Here is a 20479-nt window from a genome sequence, read left to right on the forward strand (position 1 = left end):
TCTCTACCCCAGGGTGCTCTCTCTCCACCCCAGGTGTGTTCTCTACCCAGGGTGCTCTCTCTCCACCCCAGGTGTGTTCTCTACCCCAGGGTGCTCTCTCTCCACCCCAGTTGTGTTCTCTACCCCAGGGTGCTCTCTCTCCACCCCAGGTGTGTTCTCTACCCCCAGGGTGCTCTCTCTCCACCCCAGGTGTGTTCTCTACCCCAGGGTGCTCTCTCTCCACCCCAGGTGTGTTCTCTACCCAGGGTGCTCTCTCTCCACCCCAGGAGTGTTCTCTACCCCAGGGTGCTCTCTCTCCACCCCAGTTGTGTTCTCTACCCCAGGGTGCTCTCTCTCCACCCCAGGTGTGTTCTCTACCCCAGGGTGCTCTCTCTCCACCCCAGGTGTGTTCTCTACCCCAGGGTGCTCTCTCTCCACCCCAGGTGTGTTCTCTACCCCAGGGTGCTCTGTCTCCACCCCAGGTGTGTTCTCTACCCCAGGGAGCTCTCTCTCCACCCCAGGTGTGTTCTCTACCCCAGGGTGCTCTCTCTCCACCCCAGGTGTGTTCTCTACCCCAGGGTGCTCTCTCTCCACCCCAGGTGTGTTCTCTACCCCAGGGTGCTCTCTCTCCACCCCAGGTGTGTTCTCTACCCCAGGGTGCTCTCTCTCCACCCCAGGTGTGTTCTCTACCCCAGGGTGCTCTCTCTCCACCCCAGGTGTGTTCTCTACCCCAGGGTGCTCTCTCTCCACCCCAGGTGTGTTCTCTACCCCAGGGTGCTCTCTCTCCACCCCAGGTGTGTTCTCTACCCCACGGTGCTCTCTCTCCACCCCAGGTGTGTTCTCTACCCCCAGGGTGCTCTCTTCCACCCCAGGTGTGTTCTCTACCCCAGGGTGCTCTCTCTCCACCCCAGGTGTGTTCTCTACCCCAGGGTGCTCTCTCTCTACCCCAGGTGTGTTCTCTACCCCAGGGTGCTCTCTCTCCACCCCAGGTGTGTTCTCTACCTCAGAGTGCTCTCTCTCCACCCCAGGTGTGTTCTCTACCCCAGGGTGCTCTCTCTCCACCCCAGGTGTCTTCTCTACCCCAGGGTGCTCTCTCTGCACCACAGGTGTGTTCTCTACCCCAGGGTGCTCTCTCTCCACCCCAGTTGTGTTCTCTACCCCAGGGTGCTCTCTCTCCACCCCAGGTGTGTTCTCTACCCCAGGGTGCTCTCTCTCCACCCCAGGTGTGTTCTCTACCCCAGGGTGCTCTCTCTCCACCCCAGGTGTGTTCTCTACCCCAGGGTGCTCTCTCTCCACCCCAGGTGTGTTCTCTTCCCCAGGGTGCTGTCTCTCCACCCCAGGTGTGTTCTCTACCCCAGGGTGCTCTCTCTCCACCCCAGGTGTGTTCTCTACCCAGGGTGCTCTCTCTCCACCCCAGGTGTCTTCTCTACCCCAGGGTGCTCTCTCTCCACCACAGGTGTGTTCTCTACCCCAGGGTGCTCTCTCTCCACCCCAGGTGTCTTCTCTACCCCAGGGTGCTCTCTCTCCACCACAGGTGTGTTCTCTACCCCAGGGTGCTCTCTCTCCACCCCAGTTGTGTTCTCTACCCCAGGGTGCTCTCTCTCCACCCCAGGTGTGTCTCTACCCCAGGGTGCTGTCTCTCCACCCCAGGTGTGTTCTCTACCCCAGGGTGCTCTCTCTCCACCCCAGTTGTGTTCTCTACCCAGGGTGCTCTCTCTCCACCCAGGTGTGTTCTCTACCCGAGGGTGCTCTCTCTCCACCCCAGGTGTGTTCTCTACCCCAGGGTGCTTTCTCTCCACCCCAGGTGTGTTCTCTACCCAGGGTGCTCTCTTCCACCCCAGGTGTGTTCTCTACCCCCAGGGTGCTCTCTCTCCACCCCAGTTGTGTTCTCTACCCCAGGGTGCTGTCTCTCCACCCCAGGTGTGTTCTCTACCCCAGGGTGCTCTCTCTCCACCCCAGTTGTGTTCTCTACCCCAGGGTGCTTTCTCTCCACCCCAGGTGTGTTCTCTACCCAGGGTGCTCTCTTCCACCCCAGGTGTGTTCTCTACCCCAGGGTGCTCTCTCTCCACCCCAGGTGTGTTCTCTACCCCCAGGGTGCTCTCTCTCCACCCCAGGTGTGTTCTCTACCCCCAGGGTGCTCCTTTCTCCATCTCAGGTGTGTTTTCTACCCCCAGGGTGCTCTCTTCCACCCCAGGTGTGTTTTCTACCCCCAGGGTGCTCCTCTCTCCACCCCAGGTGTGTTCTTTACCCCCAGGGTGCTCTCTCTCCAGCCCAGGTGTGTTCTCTACCCCCCAGGGTGCTCTCTCTCCACCCCAGGTGTGTTTTTTACCCCTTGGGTGCTCCCTCCCACCTCCACCCCAGGTGTGTTCTCTACCCCCAGGGTGCTCCTCTCTCCACCCCGGGTGTGTTTTCTACCCCTAGGGTGCTCCTCTCTCTGCCCCAGGTATGTTTTCTACCCCAGGGGTGCTCCCCCCACCTCCACCCCGGGTGTGTTTTCTACCCCCAGGTGTGCTTCCGGGCTCAGGTGGCCTCCCTTTTCCAGCTGGGTAGTGAGCTTCCTGGGTGTGTGGTCAGGGGTGGGGGTGGGGGGGCTTGGCGGACTCTTACTCCGACAGGAAGAAAAGTCCCTCCTTCAGCCTGTCCGGGGACTAAGGCTGGTCCTATCCCCAGCCCAGTTCACTCCTGAGCTTGTCTCGAGGGGGTGGGCCCTGACTGCTGGTGTTCTCAGTGTCCTGGAGCCAGTCAGCTCCCCCAGGTGTGGACCTGGGAAAGGGGATGCTGGAGAGACTAGCATCAGCTGTTAGGAAGTTGGCGGCTGTGAACACCTGTCTGTCTTCTCTCCCAGGTGCTTGCCGACGGCACTGTCCTAAACTGCCTCACCTCCCTGAGGAAGGACAACACGGGCTATGACCTGAAGCAGCTCTTCATCGGGTCAGAGGGCACCCTGGGGGTTATCACCGCGGTGTCCATCCTGTGTCCGCCCAAGCCCAAGGCTGTGAGCATGGCTTTCCTCGGTAGGCTTCCGCCGTGGTCTGCTCCTGGAGCCGGGCTGGGGGTGGAGCGGGCGGCCGGTGCGCGGGAGGGACAGGAGGAGCCGCGCAGGACGCCTGCCCTGTCTCTCCCCCAAGAACCCCGGGCCTGGCCTTCCCGGGGCCTTCCCTGCTCTGATCGAGCACACTTCATTCTGTGAGGAAACTGAGGCTGTGGTCGTCTCTCTCACCCCAGCGCGTCCGTTGTTTCAGGAGTTCGTAGGTGAGGTTCTGCAGGGAACGCTGACATGTGGCACAGGTTCCAGGACAGGGATTTGCTAGCCACCGTGGGGGGAACAGCATGCTCTCTCCCGTGAGGGCAGGGGAGGGTCCCCCACATCCACCCGGTTCACGTGGTGCGGCAAACATGCTGCGGCGTCCCCTCGCAGTAGGCCCTCCCAGCGCTGCAGCCGCCGGTCCGTTCTCTGCTTCCTTTACGGCCGACTTCACGGCGAGTAGTACCCACTTCTCTCAGCCTCCCGGGTCGGCCGCGTCTCTTCTTGCCGTTGTGTGGGTCAGTTCGGTTCGTCCAGCACTGCCTCCCCCACCAGTTCAGGGCTCGCCTTCTAGAGGGTGCGATGGGTGTACCGAGCTTCCCCAGTCTGAATCCCATCAGCGCCTCTACCCGGCGAGCAGGTGCAGTGACCTTGGAGCGCACTGCCCAGGAATAAACTCCGTTCATTCCTGCCCAAACTCACACATTCTTGTCATTGTGAATGTGAATTGTTTTTTTCTTTTATTAGACAGAGTCTCACTCTGTTGCCTGGATTAGAGTGCCGTGGCGTCGGCCTAGCTCACAGCAACCTCAAACTCCTGGGCTCAAGTGATCCTCCTGCCTCAGCCTCCTGAGTAGCTGGGACTACAGGCATGCGCCACTATCCCTGGTTAATTTTTTTCTGTATATTTTTAGCTGTCCAATTAACTTCTTTCTATTTTTGGTAGAGACGGGGTCTTGCTCTTGCTTAGGCTGGTCTTGAACTCCTAAGCTCAAACGATCCACCCGCCTCGGCCTCCCAAAGTGCTAGGATCGCAGGCGTGAGCCACCGTGCCCAGCCTATAATGTTTAATATTCAGGCAATCCATTTTTTCCCTGTGTGGTCTGTTTTTACTGTGCTGTTGCTGCCGGTTCTTGCTCATGGCTCCTCGAGTCCTTGTGTGGCTGCTGTGGCGGTGTGCAGCTCATTTTCATCGAGGGTTATTGATGGGGTTCCTAGAGGACCAGGACGGAGATTTGCATTTGCTGTCGCCGGGTGGCTCCTGGTCCTCCCAGTCCCAGAGTGACTCAGGCCGAGTTCCCAGGCTCGGAGTTCTGTGGACCACCCGGCAGCGGGAAGCCAGGCTGTCAGTCCCTGCAGGGCTGATCTGTGGCCACGATGTATCAGGAGAACGTTTTCTTCCCTCCGTTTCTCACGTTCTGTTGAGCAGCTTGCCCTGCAGTCTTTGGGCGAGCAGGAGGAGGCGCGGGACGTGGCTCTGTGGGTCTCCTCCCTCCCCGCCCTGGCAGGGTGGGGCGTGAGGCCAGGCCGCGGCGTGGCAGGTCTGTCTGGAAAGAACAGCGCTGGGCTGGAGCCCCAGTCGGCCGCTGTGCCCCGCGCTCTCGGTTTGGTGTTTTGGGCCTGGCATTTTAGGGGGTTTTCAGTGGGGTCCTGGACCACGTGGCCTCACTCTCCACCGGATGGAGGCCCTTCTCCCTCCTAAATCTCCCCCAATCGGGCCTCACCCGCTTCACCAACGCGGCTCCTGCCAAGGCTGCAGCACTCCTGCCGCCAGCTGGGGGTCGGTTCTTACTGGGCCTCCCGCCTGTCTGGGCTCTGGCACAGCCCGGCTCCTCCCCCGCTCGCCCTCCCCCAGCCCCGGGGCTCCCCTCGCCCTCCTGACCTGGGAACTGTCCCCACAACTGGGCCCTGACCCCGTCTCCACGCCCTGTCACTGCGTTCTGGCCACGGGCCTCAAGGTGCTCCTGGGCCACGCAGGGCGGGCGTCTCCCCCAGCCCTGCACTTGCCGACCTTCTCTCTGGAACGTTCTTCCCCCACATGCATGTGGCCTCACACCGCCGCCTCGGCTCTGCCCGGGAGTACTGGGCGCACACCCTCCCACTGCCCCACCCCAGGGCCCGGGAGTACTGGGCGCACACCCTCCCACTGCCCCACGGCAGGGCCCGGGAGTACTGGGCTCACACCCTCCCACTGCCCCACCCCAGGGCCCGGGAGTACTGGGCGCACACCCTCCCACTGCCCCACGGCAGGGCCCGGGAGTACTGGGCTCACACCCTCCCACTGCCCCACCCCAGGGCCCGGGAGTACTGGGCGCACACCCTCCCACTGCCCCACCCCAGGGCCCGGGAGTACTGGGCTCACACCCTCCCACTGCCCCACCCCAGGGCCCGGGAGTACTGGGCTCACACCCTCCCACTGCCCCACCCCAGGGCCCGGGAGTACTGGGCTCACACCCTCCCACTGCCCCACCGCAGGGCCTGGAAGTACTGGGCACACACCCTCCCACTGCCCCACGGCAGGGCCCGGGAGTACTGGGCGCACACCCTCCCACTGCCCCACCCCAGGGCCCGGGAGTACTGGGCTCACACCCTCCCACTGCCCCACCCCAGGGCCCGGGAGTACTGGGCTCCCACCCTCCCACTGCCCCACCCCAGGGCCCGGGAGTACTGGGCTCACACCCTCCCACTGCCCCACCGCAGGGCCTGGAAGTACTGGGCACACACCCTCCCACTGCCCCACGGCAGGGCCCGGGAGTACTGGGCGCACACCCTCCCACTGCCCCACCCCAGGGCCCGGGAGTACTGGGCTCACACCCTCCCACTGCCCCACCGCAGGGCCCGGGAGTACTGGGCTCACACCCTCCCACTGCCCCACCCCAGGGCCCGGGAGTACTGGGCTCACACCCTCCCACTGCCCCACCGCAGGGCCTGGAAGTACTGGGCACACACCTTCCCACTGCCCCATGGCAGGGCCGCCCAGCCCACAGACACGTTCCCTCGGCTCTGTGTCCGTCCCCAGCCCAGGAGCACTGCAGGGGCCTTGGGCGTCCGGTGAGCTCAGGCGGACGAGTTCCCGAGAGCAGGGAAGACCCGAGTCCCGACGGCGTTAGGGGGAACGGGCAGTGTCCGAGGCTGCCCGGCTGCAGCCCTGAGCTCGTGGATTTCCCAGGGCTTGCCCTCCCCGTACCCACGTCACCCGGGTGCCGTGCGGTGTGTTGGAGCTGCCTCTCTGTCCCGACCTGACGCTGCTGGTGACGCTGGCGTTTCCTGCAGCGCGAGGCGCCCACGGGAGCTGGCTGGCGGGACAGGGGTGCCCTGCGGGCCGCGCCACCCTTCCGCTGTGCAGCGTGTGACACGCCACACCCGTTGCAGGCTGTCCCAGCTTTGCTGAGGTTCTGAGGACCTTCCGCACCTGCAAGGGGTCGCTGGGCGAGATCCTGTCTGCGTTTGAGTTCATGGACGCCACGTGCATGCAGCTGGTCGGGCGCCACCTCCACCTGGCCTGCCCGGTGCAAGGTACTGACCCCGCGCAGCCGGGCCGCGGGTACCCTGCTCCTGTGCTGCAGGACTCGCCCCACGGCACGCAGGTCTGGGGTGAACGGAGGGTCCCGGGGGCAGTGTGGCTGGGTGTCAGCATAAGAGCGCAGAGCGGCCCGCCGCGCCCACGTGGGTTTGCAGGCAGGTCTGTCCCGACCTCAGAGGGGAAGGTCGGGAGGGCCACACGGAAACACTGGTGTGGCTGCTTTTGGCACGCCGGGAGATTTTCTTTCCATTTCTACTCTTTGTTTCTAGGTCTCTCTCTCTTTTTTTTTTTTTGGTATATATTTTTAGTTGGCCAATTAATTTGTTTCTATTTTTTAGTAGAGACAGGGTCTCGCTCTTGTTCAGGCTGGTTTCCCACTCCTGACCTTGAGTGATCCTTCTGCCTCGGCCTCGCAGAGTGCTAGGATTATAGGCGTGAGCCACCGCACCCAGCCATGTTTTATTTATTTTTTTTTTTGAGACAGAGTCTCGCTTTGTTGCCCAGGCTAGAGTGAGTGCCCTGGCGTCAGCCTAGCTCACAGCAACCTCAAACTCCTGGGCTCGAGCAATCCTCCTGCCTCAGCCTCCCAAGTAGTTGGGACTACAGGCATGCGCCACCATGCCCGGCTTTTTTTAAAAATATATATATTAGTTGGCCAATTAATTTCTTTCTATTTATAGTAGAGACGGGGTCTTGCTCTTGCTCAGGCTGGTTTCGAACTCCTGACCTCGACCTCGAGCAATCCGCCCGCCTCGGCCTCCCAGAGTGCTAGGATTATAGGCGTATGTTTTACTTTTATAATGAGAAAAAGAGCCAATAATGTTATAAAAACCTCTTACTGTTCTGTGTGTGTCCTGTGATAAATCTGACTGTAGAATTTCTGTTTCAGCATGGAAAAATGCCAGTATCTGAAAAATGCGTGTTTCTCTTTGTAGTAGAATGAACTTGTAATATTTTTTCTGGAAGAGACTTTAATGTAGTGTTAAGAGACAGAACAGTGCCGCTCAGTAAATTCTCATTTAATGATTTCAATAAGTGCAAAAAAAAAAATCACAGTAGCCTTGGAAAAAAATGCAAGCTTAAAATTTTCTTAAATAAGCGATGCACATTTGAGCTTTTTAATAGTTCAAAAAATAGTGATAGTGAAAAACGACCTATTGAACGTGGCACCCGGTGTCTGAGGTTGTCACGGGCCACCACCGCACCGTGGCCTCTCCCCGTGGCTGTGGCCTTGGTGAGAGTGGATGAGCTGGCGCCCAGAGCCCACCGCAAGGCCAGTGGGAGGCCCTGGCCGGGGCAGTCAGCCTTGGGGCCGCCGTGTGTTTTCCGGGGCGCATGGTCCGTCTGAAGCGCAGCCCACCGGGGAGCTGCCCGCCACCCAGGCCGCGCGAGTCCTTGCTGGCAGCGAGGGGTCAGGCAGGGCTGTTTCAGCCTGACCTGCTCGGCGCTCCTCATCCTCCACCCGACCCCATCCTCTGCTCACCCTGCTGTCCTCGCTCACTTTCAGAGAGTCCGTTTTACGTCCTGATCGAGACCTCGGGCTCCCACGCAGGCCACGATGCCGAGAAGCTGGGCAGCTTCCTGGAGCACGCTCTGGCCTCGGGCCTGGTGACCGACGGGACCTTGGCCACCGACCAGAGGAGAATCAAGGTGCGCTGTGCCCACGGGCCTCCTTCCCACCCCGTCCACCGCAGCCCTGTCTAGGGATGTCTGCAAGGTGTGCTCTGTCAGCACAGACGCTGGGTTGTGGGCTGAACGTGTCCAGGTTTCGTGGCTTTGATAGGATAACTCTCTGGAACGGAAAATGTATTCGTGGTGCCTGGGTCATTCTCAGCAACGTGTCACAAATACCCCCGCCCATCCCCCAAGCTGTAGGGTGAATTAAACTGGCCTGTTGTCGGTCCTGGAGCCTGCGGTTTACCTGCCAGTGGGCAGCAGCTCCGCGTAGAGGTGTGTAGAGTGAGGACAGGCACGGGCTGCGGAGGCCTAGCCTGGAAACCCATCGGGTCCTCGGGTGGGCAGGGCTTTCTGGAGGAGATGGCATTGCACGTGTGGCCAGAAATGACTTGGTCTGTTGGAGGCCAAGGGAGGAGGGTAGGGCCTGGCAGTGGGGGCCGCCGGTCGCCCTCCCTGGGCCCCGGGCGGTGGGGGCCACTGTCCCCTGTGTTCCCACCGTGGTCCCGTGGCTGCAGTGTGGAGAGCAGCGGGGCCGAGCGCAGGCTCGGGCCAAGGTGGAGGTGGGTCTGGCGTGGCAGTTGCGTGTGAGCTGCGCTGTGACGGCCATGCCAGTCTCACCTTTGTTGACCTTAGCAGTTAGCTTCACTGATTTTCTACTCTATTACCAAAGCTTTTCTTTATAATTGACCTGCGTTTATGAAAGCACTCCACGTGGGCAGTTACAGCAGTCACTTTGTACCGGATGTTTGCTGTCAGAGCGCCGGCCCTCTCTGCTGGGGCTCCGAGTTGGGGCGTGGTCGCCTCTGTCTCCTGATTAGCTGTCCGTTGTCGTCGCGGCCACTCGGGGTGTGGGTCCTCACCGTGTCCTGCCTCTTCTCCTGGCTGGCGTGATTCACTCTGGGGAGGAGGTGTCCTCTCCTCGGGCAGGGGCGTGGCTGGCTGTGCTCACCGTGGCCTGGCCTGAGACATGTCCTCCGAGAGGGACGGGCCGCCAGGCACTGGTGTCCCCTGGGCTGCCCAGAGGCCTCTGCCCACACTAGAGGCGTGATCGGCTGTGTTTCCTCTCACGTCGTCAACGCCTCTGTTTTCTAGCTCAGCTCTGCTGGCTGAGCCACGTAACAAACAGTCCTCGGACCCCAGTAGCCACAGAACAAGGGCACCTGTCTCCCTCTGGTTACCTGTCGGTGCGCTGGACACCTGAGGCTCCGTTCTGGGTGTCTCCTGTCGCGGGACCCGGCTGAACGGCTGCCCCAGCTCAGCAGAGAGGAGCGGGAGCTTCCCGAGAGGCCGAGGCAGCTCCTGGTCCCGGCTCAGAGCTGGCCCACCTGCCCTCCTCCCGGGGTTGCGGCATCATGGGGAGGGCAGAAGAAACGTGACTGCCCTGTGTGGCCCCGCGCCCCTCCACACCCCTGTGCGGCAGGGCTCGTGTGCGCCAGAGCCGGGCCTGTGGTGCAGGGAGGCCAGGCTGTCGGTGCTGGGGCCTCCCTCCCAGCACGGCGTCTCCCCTCCCTCTGGGAGCTCTCCGAGAAGGGATGGGGAGAGGCCGTGAGTGTCTGCCAACACTGTGTTCTGTCCTCACGCTACATTGCTAAGCAGTCTGTTTTGTTTGTTTGTTTTTGCATATAGCAAACCCAGCCTTACGCGTGCACATGCAGCTCGGCACACTGACATGGGTACTGGGTTGTGTAGATGGTTGTTTTGGAGGCTTCTCTCTGCTGTCTTCTTGCTGCGAACATGACTCTGGGGAAGTCCCGTGCCATTCTGCGTTCTGGTTCTTGTGTTTTCTAGTCCTTTGTAGGCTGTCTCCTTCTGGGAGCCCTTGGTTTTCTGACACATCTCGAGGATGGGCCTCACGCAAGGCCAGCAGTGTCCTGTGTTTAATGGAGGACTCTGTGAGCCCCGCCCAGGCCTGGCTCTGCCCTCACCCTGCTCCGTTGGTGGCACCTGGTGGCTCCCGCCAGATGCCAAGGGTTCCTTTGGCTGCGGCCCTGGTGGGGCGTCCTCCCTTCGCCTTCACTGCATCTCTAGACCTCTGCTCGACGCCCTGTCTGTGCTGCGTGTGCCAGGCTTCTGCCCGTTGGGTGACAGCAGTGACCAGAGGGGGAAAGTGCTGCCCCACAAGCTCACACAACAGAGCGCACGAGCGCAACTCGGTCCCTGTGACGTGAGCGGCGCCGTGGAGGCGAGCAGCGCCCGGCTGGGTGGCCAGGCTGTCCGGAAGGGGCGTTTGAGCTCAGGCACGGTTGCAAGGCCCCGGGGTGCGTGCCCATGGAGTTCCACGACATCCCAGGGACGCGCGCGAGGGAGGGGTGGGCAGGCAGGGGGCGGCCCCTGTGGCCCAGCTGGGCGGCAGGGTCTGGCACTGGGCTGAGAGGGCCCGCGGGCAGCAGGTGCCCTGCCGGCTGGCGAGGCAGGAAGCTGGGGGGTGGGCACCTGTGACAAGGGCAGCCGGTAGGTGCTGCTGCTGATCAGGCTGTGGGGTGACCCAAGGGATGGACCCCACCAAGCAGCTTAAAAACCGATGAGAGAATTGGGGAGATTTGGACACTGGCCGGGTGTTCAGTGGTGGCAAGGAATTCTTGTTTTTTGTTAGATGTGAGCGTGACGTTGGGGGTTCTGTTAAAAAAAATAGGAGTCCTTATGTCATAGAGTTTCACGGTGACACGTTTCTTGAAATGATGGGTCCTCTGTGGGGCAGGTGCAGGTTGAGGTCCAGGCGGGACCCTTGGAGGAGGGTGGTCCAGCCCCGGGGGTGGCAGCTCTGTCCTCCTCCTCCTCCTCCTCTTCGTGGGCCTTAGATTGCCATTTGAAAAGCTAAAGCAAATAAAAGACCAGTAAACCACAGACAGATTGATCTGGACTAGCCGCTGGCCCCTGGCCCAGTCCCCAACCCCAGATCCCAGGCCCCCCAGATGCCAGTCCCAGGCCCCGCCCCCACCCCACCCCCAGATCCCAGGCCCTGCCCCCACCCTGCCCCCAGATCCCAGGCCCGGCCCCCAGATCCCAGGCCCGGCCCCCAGGCCCAAGTCCGGCAGGCCCCAGGACCCCCTGTCTGCTCTGCCCTGTCCCCTCCAGCATCCTTCCCCGGGAGTCCCTCCAGCAGCTGGACCCCCGTGCCGCCCCTCAGCCTGCCTTGCTCTTCCCGCACCTCCCTGCCCTGCCCCCGCCCTGGCTCAGCCGTGCCCGCGCCTGTCCTCACCGGCCTGTCCTCACCGGCCTGTCCTCACCGGGCCTGTCCTCACCGGGCCTGTCCTCACCAGGCCTGTGCCGCGACATCGCCTGGCGCTGCCAGGGCTGCCCTGCGTCTCCCGAGGAGTCTGGGGTGCTTGCCGCTGTCTGGGGCGGCCTGTGCCGCACTCCACGGTGTGTCCCGTCCGGGGACGTGTCCCGTCCGAAGCCCCACCCCTCCATGAAGACGCGGAGGTTGTCCCGAACCCAGAACCTTTGCCAGCACCCCACGGAGACCGTTTTGCTCCTTCTCGCCCCCCAGATGCTGTGGGCCCTGCGGGAGCGCATCACGGAGGCGCTGGGCCTGGACGGCTACGTGTACAAGTACGACCTGTCCCTCCCCGTGGAGCGGCTCTACGACCTCGTCACCGCCCTGCGCGCCCGCCTGGGCGCCCGCGCCAAGCACGTGGTGGGCTACGGCCACCTGGGTGAGCAGTGCCCTGGTCACCGGCCCACGAGGCTGGCGTTAGCGCAGGCTGGCCCTGGGGCTCTCTGGTGAGCACGCCACACTGGGCTCCGTGCACCAGCTGTGCCACGGCTGTAACAGTGAAGGGAGAGAAGCTCGAAATCGAGAAAGCCCTAGTCATTTCCATTATTCTTTTTGGATGTTTTGGAAAAGGCTGCCGTTGTGCAATTTTAATGGCTGAGAACGTGGCTCAGATTGCTGGAACATTCCAGGGTCTTCCAGGACACGCAGTGGGAAGGCATGAAGCTGGTACCCGGGAGTCTAGAACCTGTGTCTCTCAGGGCTTGCCGGGCACGTCCTGGCGGCCCCGGCTCTCCCAGTGTGCGAGGAGAGCTCTCAGCAGCCTCCACCTCTCCTACTTGAAGGGTTTCAGGACCAGTTCCAGATGATTTTTGCAGAAAAATCATGCTTTAGGTTACACGTTGCTAATTGATAGGAAGGAAATGTTTCGTCCTCTCGGTTCTTAGCAGCACCTAAAAGCCGACCATAGGGCAGCGAGGTGGGGGGGGCGTAGGAGTGGGGTGTGCGGTGTGGCTTTGGGGCGCTGGGGTCACTGACCCGCAGCCTCGATCCGCCTGCCTGTAAAATGGGATTCAGGCGCCACCTGTGATCACGGGAGAGCGTGAAGGAGTGGGTTTGGGCCCGGCCCACGGCGCAGCAGTCCGTGCTGCTCATGAGGGGCCGACCCGTCCCAGGCGTCGTCCTAAGCACTTGACGTGGAGGAACGTCTCTGCACGAGGACTTTCAGGAGTGGGACCGCAGCTCTGTCCCCTGCATGCAGTGGGCCCAGAGAGTGTCAGTAACTTGCCCCAAGGGGCCCAGCCTGGTGAGGGTGCGTCTGGGAGATCAGACGTGGCAGACGGCGACCTTCACTGTTAAAGGAAAGGGTGAGCTTGGAAGCAGTCCCCTGGAGGGCTCGGGGTGCGGCCGACACAGAGCTGGCCCTGCGGACCGGCTGGCCGGGGCTTCTCCAGCCTGTCCACCCTGAGCCACTGTTACCGCGGCCAGGGGCACCACGCCACACCACAGATAGCTCATTTCCTGCGGACCAAAGTCTGCCCCTGGAGGGAGCTGCGTGGACACTTCTGGGAGAAAACACAGGAGAATTTCTTGTGACCTTGAGGTAGGAGAAGGATTTCTTACACATGACACAAAAGGCATAAGCCATAAAGGGAGAGATTGGAAAATCTGACTACATTAAAAGTACATCCGGCCTAGCACTCTGGGAGGCTGAGGTGGGCGGATTGCTCAAGGTCAGGAGTTTGAAACCAGCCTGAGCAAGAGCGAGACGCCGTCTCTACTATAAATAGAAAGAAATTAATTAGCCAACTGATATATATAGAAAAAATTAGCCGGGCATGGTGGCGCATGCCTGTATTTCCAGGCAGGAGGATCGCTTGAGCCCAGGAGTTTGAGGTTGCTGTGAGCTAGGCTGACGCCACGGCACTCTAATCCAGGCAACAGAGTGAGACTCTGTCAAAAAAAAAAAAAAAATACATCTGTTCATCAAAACACTCTCAATGGGATGTCGACAAGCAAAGCCCTGGGGCTGGAAAACTTGGGGTTTGGGGAGGACCCTGGGGAGGGCTGGGAGTTTGGTTATGACGCAGCGTGTGGGGGACAGCCCCAGCCACTCGGTCCATGACGGGGGCGCAGTCGCCCAGACAGGAGGGGCGGGGGAGCCCAGCCACCAGCCCAGAGTGCGGAACACAAGACCCGAGCCAGGAGACCTCCTCTCATGGGGACTGGCCTCCAGCCTCTGTCGGCTACAGACAGAGCAGACCGTCCGGGTCAGAGCGGAGGGAGGGGAGCCTCTGCCACTTGGTAAAAGCACGATGAATGCTGGGTCTGTCAAATGCTTTTTGTGCAGCTGCGTGTGGCCGGGGTGGTCCCTTGGTGGAGTAATTGCCCTGATCGGTCCCTGTCGCGCCCGCCTCGCCAGCAAGGAAGACGCGGCAACTGGAGTTCTTCTGACCGTGCTTTAATGGGGTTCCCTTTAAACTTGCATGATGCGGAAGACCCTGAGCACAAGCTCTCACACACTTATATACTCTAAGGAAGGAGGGAAGTGATGGGGATAGGTTAAAAGCGCGCGAGGGTTATTACTGATAGGCCAAGCTAAGATCCTTCATATGCATACTTATAGAACAGGCCAGGACTTACTCTGCGCATGCGCTGAACTTGTTTACTACAGGCGGGCCACCGGAAATCGGCGCCATCTTGTAATGGCGTTGTCACCGCGCCCCACATCTCCCCCTGTTTTATTAATTTAATGAGAGCTGAGCAACCGTTCAGCACCGTCCTTCAACCGTGCGATCAAGGTTGCAGAGCCTCACTTTCACCAGCAACCACCTTACCTCGTGCAATGAGCAAAACTCGGAGGTGTGCAAAGGCTGGCTGTGGGATAGGAGACATGCCTTATCTGGTGCAATGGGAGAAATCCCTCAGAGTGCAAAGGCCATGTCTGCCAAAATACCTGGGGGTAGGAGCGCGTGCAACCCAAAACTAGGCTAACCCTTAAGCATGGTCAACCACACCTGTGTAGGCTGTCCCAGTTCAAGTGCAGCAAATGCCTGTGCCAATACCACCACATGGTCCCTCTGTCTCTGGGCCTGCAGCCTACAGATGCACCACAGTCCGCTGCCAGCCGCAGCAAGCAGCAAGACGGCCGTGGCTGCAAGACCGAAACAGAGTCATAGAGCTAGGAGCTTTAACAGAAACAGGAATGTATCTAGGCAAGCGGGTAACAATGGCAGAGGGGTGAGACGTGGCATTCTAACACAATGTATAATTGCACGTATTAGAGGAACAGTTCACATGTGTACCAGAGGGTTTTTCCGTGGATACCACCCAGATAAACGGGGGCCAAACACAGACAGGTGTAGGGGCAAAGGTCGAGTTTCGCCCTCCCGCAATCACCCTCACAGAACCTTCAAAAGAGTCGCTAAGATTCCATGCGAAACTAGCATTCCCTGCCATACCCCCAGCCACCAATGGACAGGGGGGCCAAGTCCGTGCAGCTTCCGTTAACCCCACACAAAACACAAAGTCCCCTTCAAGGAGAAGGATCTATTTCCCTCCAGTTAAGCAGGGAGCTCACGGGCTCTCAATAACAGTAGGCGGGGGGAAACTGATGCGTCATGTGTCACAGGCAACGGCAGGGGAAGCACTGACAGGATCCCCCAGCGTGGCTCCACTGCCATCCTCGCGATCATCCATACTGTCGTCAGGAGGAGTAGCCACTGGGTCCCCATGCTGCTCTGGAGGCTGCTGCACTGTTCTAGTCAGCCGCGTGGGCACCCAGATGGGATTGTCCTGGTCCTGTGGAAAAATACAAATAGCTCCCCTGGATCTCATTAACACTGGATCCGGGCCTTTCCATAGATTAGACAACACATCTTTCCACTTCACTAATTCTTTCTGTGGCGGAGCAGGCGTGACATGCCTGTCTGCTGCCGAACGTCCCTTGACATCTAAATTTAAAAAATTTAAAGTAAAGAGAGCAAAGGAAAGGCGTCCTTTGGGTGATAGCCCTAGCTGTAGGGCATCTCCCCCTTTTTGTTTTTGTAAGTACATTTTGAGCGTGCCGTGAGCACGTTCCACGATGCCTTGTGCTTGAGGGTTGTAGGGAAGACCGGTACGGTGCTCCACACCCAAGCGAGTGCAAAACTGCTGAAAAGATTTTGAGGTATAAGCCGGGCCATTATCTGTCTTAATAACCCGGGGCTTGCCCCAGGCTGCCCAAGCTTCTAGGCAGTGAATGATAACGTAACTTGCCTTTTCTCCAGTCAGAGGCGTGGCATGAAGGACGCCTGAGCATGTGTCAACAGACACGTGAACATACTGAAGCTTCCCAAAGGATGGGATGTGAGTTACATCCATTTGCCACATATGTAGAGGACGCAAACCCCTAGGATTCACGCCCGTATGAACAACAGTGCGATAAGGAGCACAACTTGGACATTGCAGTACAATCTCACGAGCATCTGCACGCGTGATGCTGAACTTAAGTCGTAAGGTTTCAGCTGGCACATGATAAAGTTTATGAAAGTTTATGGCGGCGGCGTGGCCATCAGACACCCAGAGGGCGCGAGTGGCGCGATCTGCCATAGCATTTCCCGCAGCCATAGGTCCAGGTAACAAGGAATGAGCTCTGATATGCTGAATGGAAAATGGGTTTTTCCTATTTTGAATAGTATTCCTAATTTCTGTAAATACAGAAAAGACAGTACTCTTGGCAAGAATGTGAAAGGAGTTCTCTAACTGTTTAACTGCGTTGACCACATAAAAGGAGTCTGAGATGATGTTGATAGGTTCAGTGATGGTACTGAGAACCAGACCGACTACGGCACACTCTACTAGCTGAGGAGAAGAATAGTTAAACTGTTTTGTATACACCTTGTCCTGAATGACATAGCTCCCAATACCTGTCTTAGAGCCATCGGTATACACATTCAAGGCATCAACCAAAGGTAGCAGTGAAGTTACTCTTGGGAAAATAAGCTCGTTCCGCATTGCAAACTGCAACAAGGCATGTCTGGGATAATGGTTATCAATGCTCCCCGGGAAGGTGCATCTCAATATGGCCCATGCATCAAGAGTGGCACATAGGGTGTTTACCTGATTGGCAGTATATGGACAAATCAGGCTATCAGGGTGACGTCCAAAATGGGACACAGCCAAACTAATACCCTTTAAAGCTATCTCGGCCACACAGGTAGGATAATGGCCAATCACCTTTCCTGAAGAGGCTTGAGGATGCACCCATAAAAGGGGACCATCCTGCCAAAGCACTGCCGTAGGGAGCGTAGGAGAAGGGAGTACACAGAGGGAGAAAGGATCATGGTGTTGAATGCGCACTAGTTGCGCCTTTTGAATGGCTTCTTCTATCTTATGAAGAGCCTTTAGGGCCTCAGGAGTCAAAGTTCTAGGAGACGTGATGTGTGAGTCTCCCTCTAGAATCTGAAATAATGGCTTCAGTTCTGCTGTGGTAAGACATAGGAAAGGTCGAAGCCAATTGATATCCCCTAGCAGTTTTTGAAAATCGTTTAATGTTTTTAAGGCATCTCTTCGGATGGACAGTCTTTGAGGCACAATTTTGTCAGGGAGAATGCTACTACCAAGAAACGCGCCTACTTCTCCCTCTTGCACCTTTTTTGGAGCGACCAGCAAGCCTTTTTCCTTTAAGTGAGCCTGAAGGGACGCATAAGCTTGGCGAAGTACGCCATTATCACAATGACACAAGAGAATATCATCCATATAATGTATAATTCTTACCTTTGAAAACTTCTGCCTAACTGGCTGGATAGCTGAGGCCACATAAAGTTGGCACATAGTGGGACTGTTAGCCATGCCCTGAGGCAAAACCTGCCATTGATATCTTGCATCAGGCTGCTCATGGTTTATGGAAGGAAGCGTGAATGCAAATCTGCTTTTATCTTGTGGATGCAAGGGAATAGAGAAAAAACAGTCTTTAATGTCCAAGATGATCAGACTCCAATGTTTAGGCAAAGCTGAGAGAAGGGGCAGTCCTCTTTGAACAGGCCCCATAAGCTGCATCTGGGCATTAATTGCTCTAAGGTCATGCAACAGTCTCCATTTACCAGACCTTTTCTTAATCACAAAAATAGGAGTATTCCAAGGAGAATGAGAGGGTTCAAGATGCCCAAGAGTAAGCTGCTCTTGCACTAGCTTATGGGCCGCGAGTAACTTTTCAGAGGGTAAGGGCCACTGAGGTACCCACACTGGCTCCTCTGTATTCCAGGGTATGGGCAGAGGATCCCCAGCGGCCCCTAAGAAAAACCCAGCCCTTGCTTAGAAGGTCGTGGCACAGGCTCTATAGGTTCAGTTCTTCCCTGCAAGTTCCTCCCAAGCCCTTTACCTGGGACACAGCCCATGCCCTTCATCAGCTTTTGACTTTGAACAGAATAGTCATTGGTCAATTTGAAGTCCAATTGCCGTAGCAAATCTCTACCCCAAAGATTCACAGGCAAAGGCAGAACATAAGGTTGAAAACTACCCTCTCTACCCTCATTATCCTTCCATTTCAGCGTCTGGGCGCTGATCACTGGAGAGGATGCATATCCCAATCCCTGCAGAGTCTGAGCTGAGGGGGCCAATGGCCACGTTTTTGGCCACCAGCGTTCAGAAATTATACTAGTGTCAGCTCCTGTATCTAGGAGGCCTGTAAATGTCTTTCCTTGTATGGTTAAGTCCATAGTAGGACGTTCATCTAAATTCAATGACAAATATGCACAGTTTCCTCCAGAGGAGCCAAAACCCTTTTCTCCTCTGATTTTTTGTTTACTAGGGAATAAAGAATGGAGGCTAGGTAAAATTAGCAACTGTGCTATCCGGTCTCCTGGATATATGGAAACTATGCCTCTAGTGGAAGAGCAAAGAATTTTTACTTGCCCTTCAAAATCTGAATCAATAACTCCTGGGTGAATTATTAATCCCTGCAGAGTTGATGAAGACCTGCCGAGGATGAGTCCTACCGTATTATTAGGTAACGGTCCCTTAAAATCAGATGGGACCGGTTGGCACCCCATGAGGGGGGTTAATACTGTTGTGGTGGTGGCACAGAGGTCCAATCCTGCAGAACCTTTAGTGGCTCTCCTTGGCTCCCCGGAGGCGCTAGGAGCGACCTCTCCTGGGTATTCCCCTGCATGGCCCCATATATTTGCGGGCCCTGGGGTCGGGGGCCCCACCATCCGTTTTTTTGCTTAGGTACAGGCTTTCCATTTTGATCCCGAACTATGGGATTTCCATCCTTATCCTTCATCGAGCGACATTCAGAAGCCCAATGTCGCCCCTTGCCACAGGTAGGGCAGATGCCTGGCTGTTTGTTAGAGGAGCTCCCTTGCTTAGGAGGTGCTCTACATTGCCTTTTAAGGTGCCCAGGTTTGCCACAATTGTAGCAATTGCGTTCCTGCTTTGTTTGAGCTGCTAAAACAGCGGCCGCCAGGCCACTATTGGTCAGGGGACCCCCTATCTCTCTGCATGCTTTTAGCCAGGCATTAAGGCCTTTATTCTTCCAAGGGGCAATTGCATTACGGCATTCCGTAGTGCACTGCTCAAAGGCAAGCTGCTCAATGAGCGGCATGGCTGTGTCTAGATCCCCAAATACCCTTCCTGCTGCCTCTACTAGCCTAGCTACAAAGTCTGAGAATGGTTCAGCAGGGGCCTGGATAATTTTTGTCAAGTTACCCCTGACCTCCCCACGATTGGGCAAGCTCTTCCACGCCTTAATGGCTATGGAGTTGATCTGGGCATATACCTCCTCTGGGTAGGCGACCTGATTGTTGACCCACTGCCCCTGCCCTGTGAGCATGTCAAAATTCCATGCTGGTTGCCCACGCTGGGCGTTTCTCCGGGATTGCTCCATGCACTCTTCCTGGTTAATGGACTTCCAATCTAAATACTGACCTGTAGTCAGTACTGCCTTGACGAGCTGACTCCAATCTCTGGGCGTCATTGCTGAATTGCCCAGTCTCTCTACCAAAGATAAGGTGTAGGAGGCCCCATGTCCCCAGTTTCGGACAGCCTCCGCCAGCTCTTTTAATTGCTTGGCGTTTACTGGCTCCCAGCCCCTTTGATTATCATTCTCAAAGACAGGAAAGGTAAGAAACAGCTCTTTTCGCTCTTCAGGGTGAATGAATGAAGCACCCTGTAGTGCGCCTCTCTGCCTGGGGCTAACGCTTATTTCCTCATAAGGCGGGGCAGACGGAGATGGGCAATACCGCTCATAACCTGCCGCTTCCTGAAAAACCGGTTCCTCTTTCTTTTCTAGTTCCTCCCCCGCCTCCTCCCCTGAACTTGAGGAAGTAAGAGAAGAGGAAGAAGAGGAATCATCCTCAGAAATATTTAATTTCTTAAATTCTAACAGAAAAAGGCTATCTCCTCTGTCTTCTGTCCTGTCCTTTCCTTTGTTATTTTTATTCCTGGTACCTTTACATTTCTTTCTCTCCCTTTTCTTCTTTCTCTCCCTTTTCTTCTTTTTCTCCCTTTTCTTCTTTCTCTCCCTTTGCAGGTCGGGCTGCGCTTTCCCTCCCTGCATTTTCCTTTTTTGAGCTCTATATTTCTTTTTTCCACCTTTTACCGCGGTCCTTCCCTTACTGCTTCTCTCTGAGCTTGCTTCTTGCAAGTCACTCAGTGCACTTTGGCTAGCTGCTACGCGCGGGCCTGAAGTCTCATCATACAGGCATTTCATGATAATAGGCCACAAAAAGTGCCGCAGCAGAATATTACCCATTTTTTGGAAGCAGGGGAGTTTTGGCCGTCCCACACGTCAGTTCTGAACTCACCTCTGTCGAGGTCGTCTCCGCTGGTGCCTCAAAGTTGTTTCAAGTCCCGGGTTTCGGCACCACTTGTCGCGCCCGCCTCGCCAGCAAGGAGGACGCGGCAAGTGGAGTTCTTCTGACCGTGCTTTAATGGGGTTCCCTTTAAACTTGCATGATGCAGAAGACCCTGAGCACAAGCTCTCACACACTTATATACTCTAAGGAAGGAGGGAAGTGATGGGGATAGGTTAAAAGCGCGCGAGGGTTATTACTGATAGGCCAAGCTAAGATCCTTCATA

General features: G+C 57.5%; 1 protein-coding gene across 3 annotated transcripts in view; it reads left to right on the forward strand.

Moving 5' to 3' along the window:
* The window catches only part of D2HGDH (D-2-hydroxyglutarate dehydrogenase), a 37104-nt gene that overhangs the window by 14058 nt on the left and 2567 nt on the right, over positions 1-20479 (forward strand). For all 3 annotated transcript variants that reach the window (XM_020288099.2, XM_020288094.2, XM_020288095.2), the window contains exons 6-9: positions 2825-2993; positions 6377-6520; positions 8035-8177; positions 11695-11860. In XM_020288099.2, coding sequence (XP_020143688.2) covers positions 2825-2993; positions 6377-6520; positions 8035-8177; positions 11695-11860 — 622 coding nt within the window. The remainder of the gene's footprint in view (positions 1-2824; positions 2994-6376; positions 6521-8034; positions 8178-11694; positions 11861-20479) is intronic.

Source organism: Microcebus murinus, chromosome 8 (assembly GCF_040939455.1).
Source record: "Microcebus murinus isolate Inina chromosome 8, M.murinus_Inina_mat1.0, whole genome shotgun sequence".
NCBI classification, from domain to species: Eukaryota; Metazoa; Chordata; class Mammalia; order Primates; family Cheirogaleidae; genus Microcebus; species Microcebus murinus.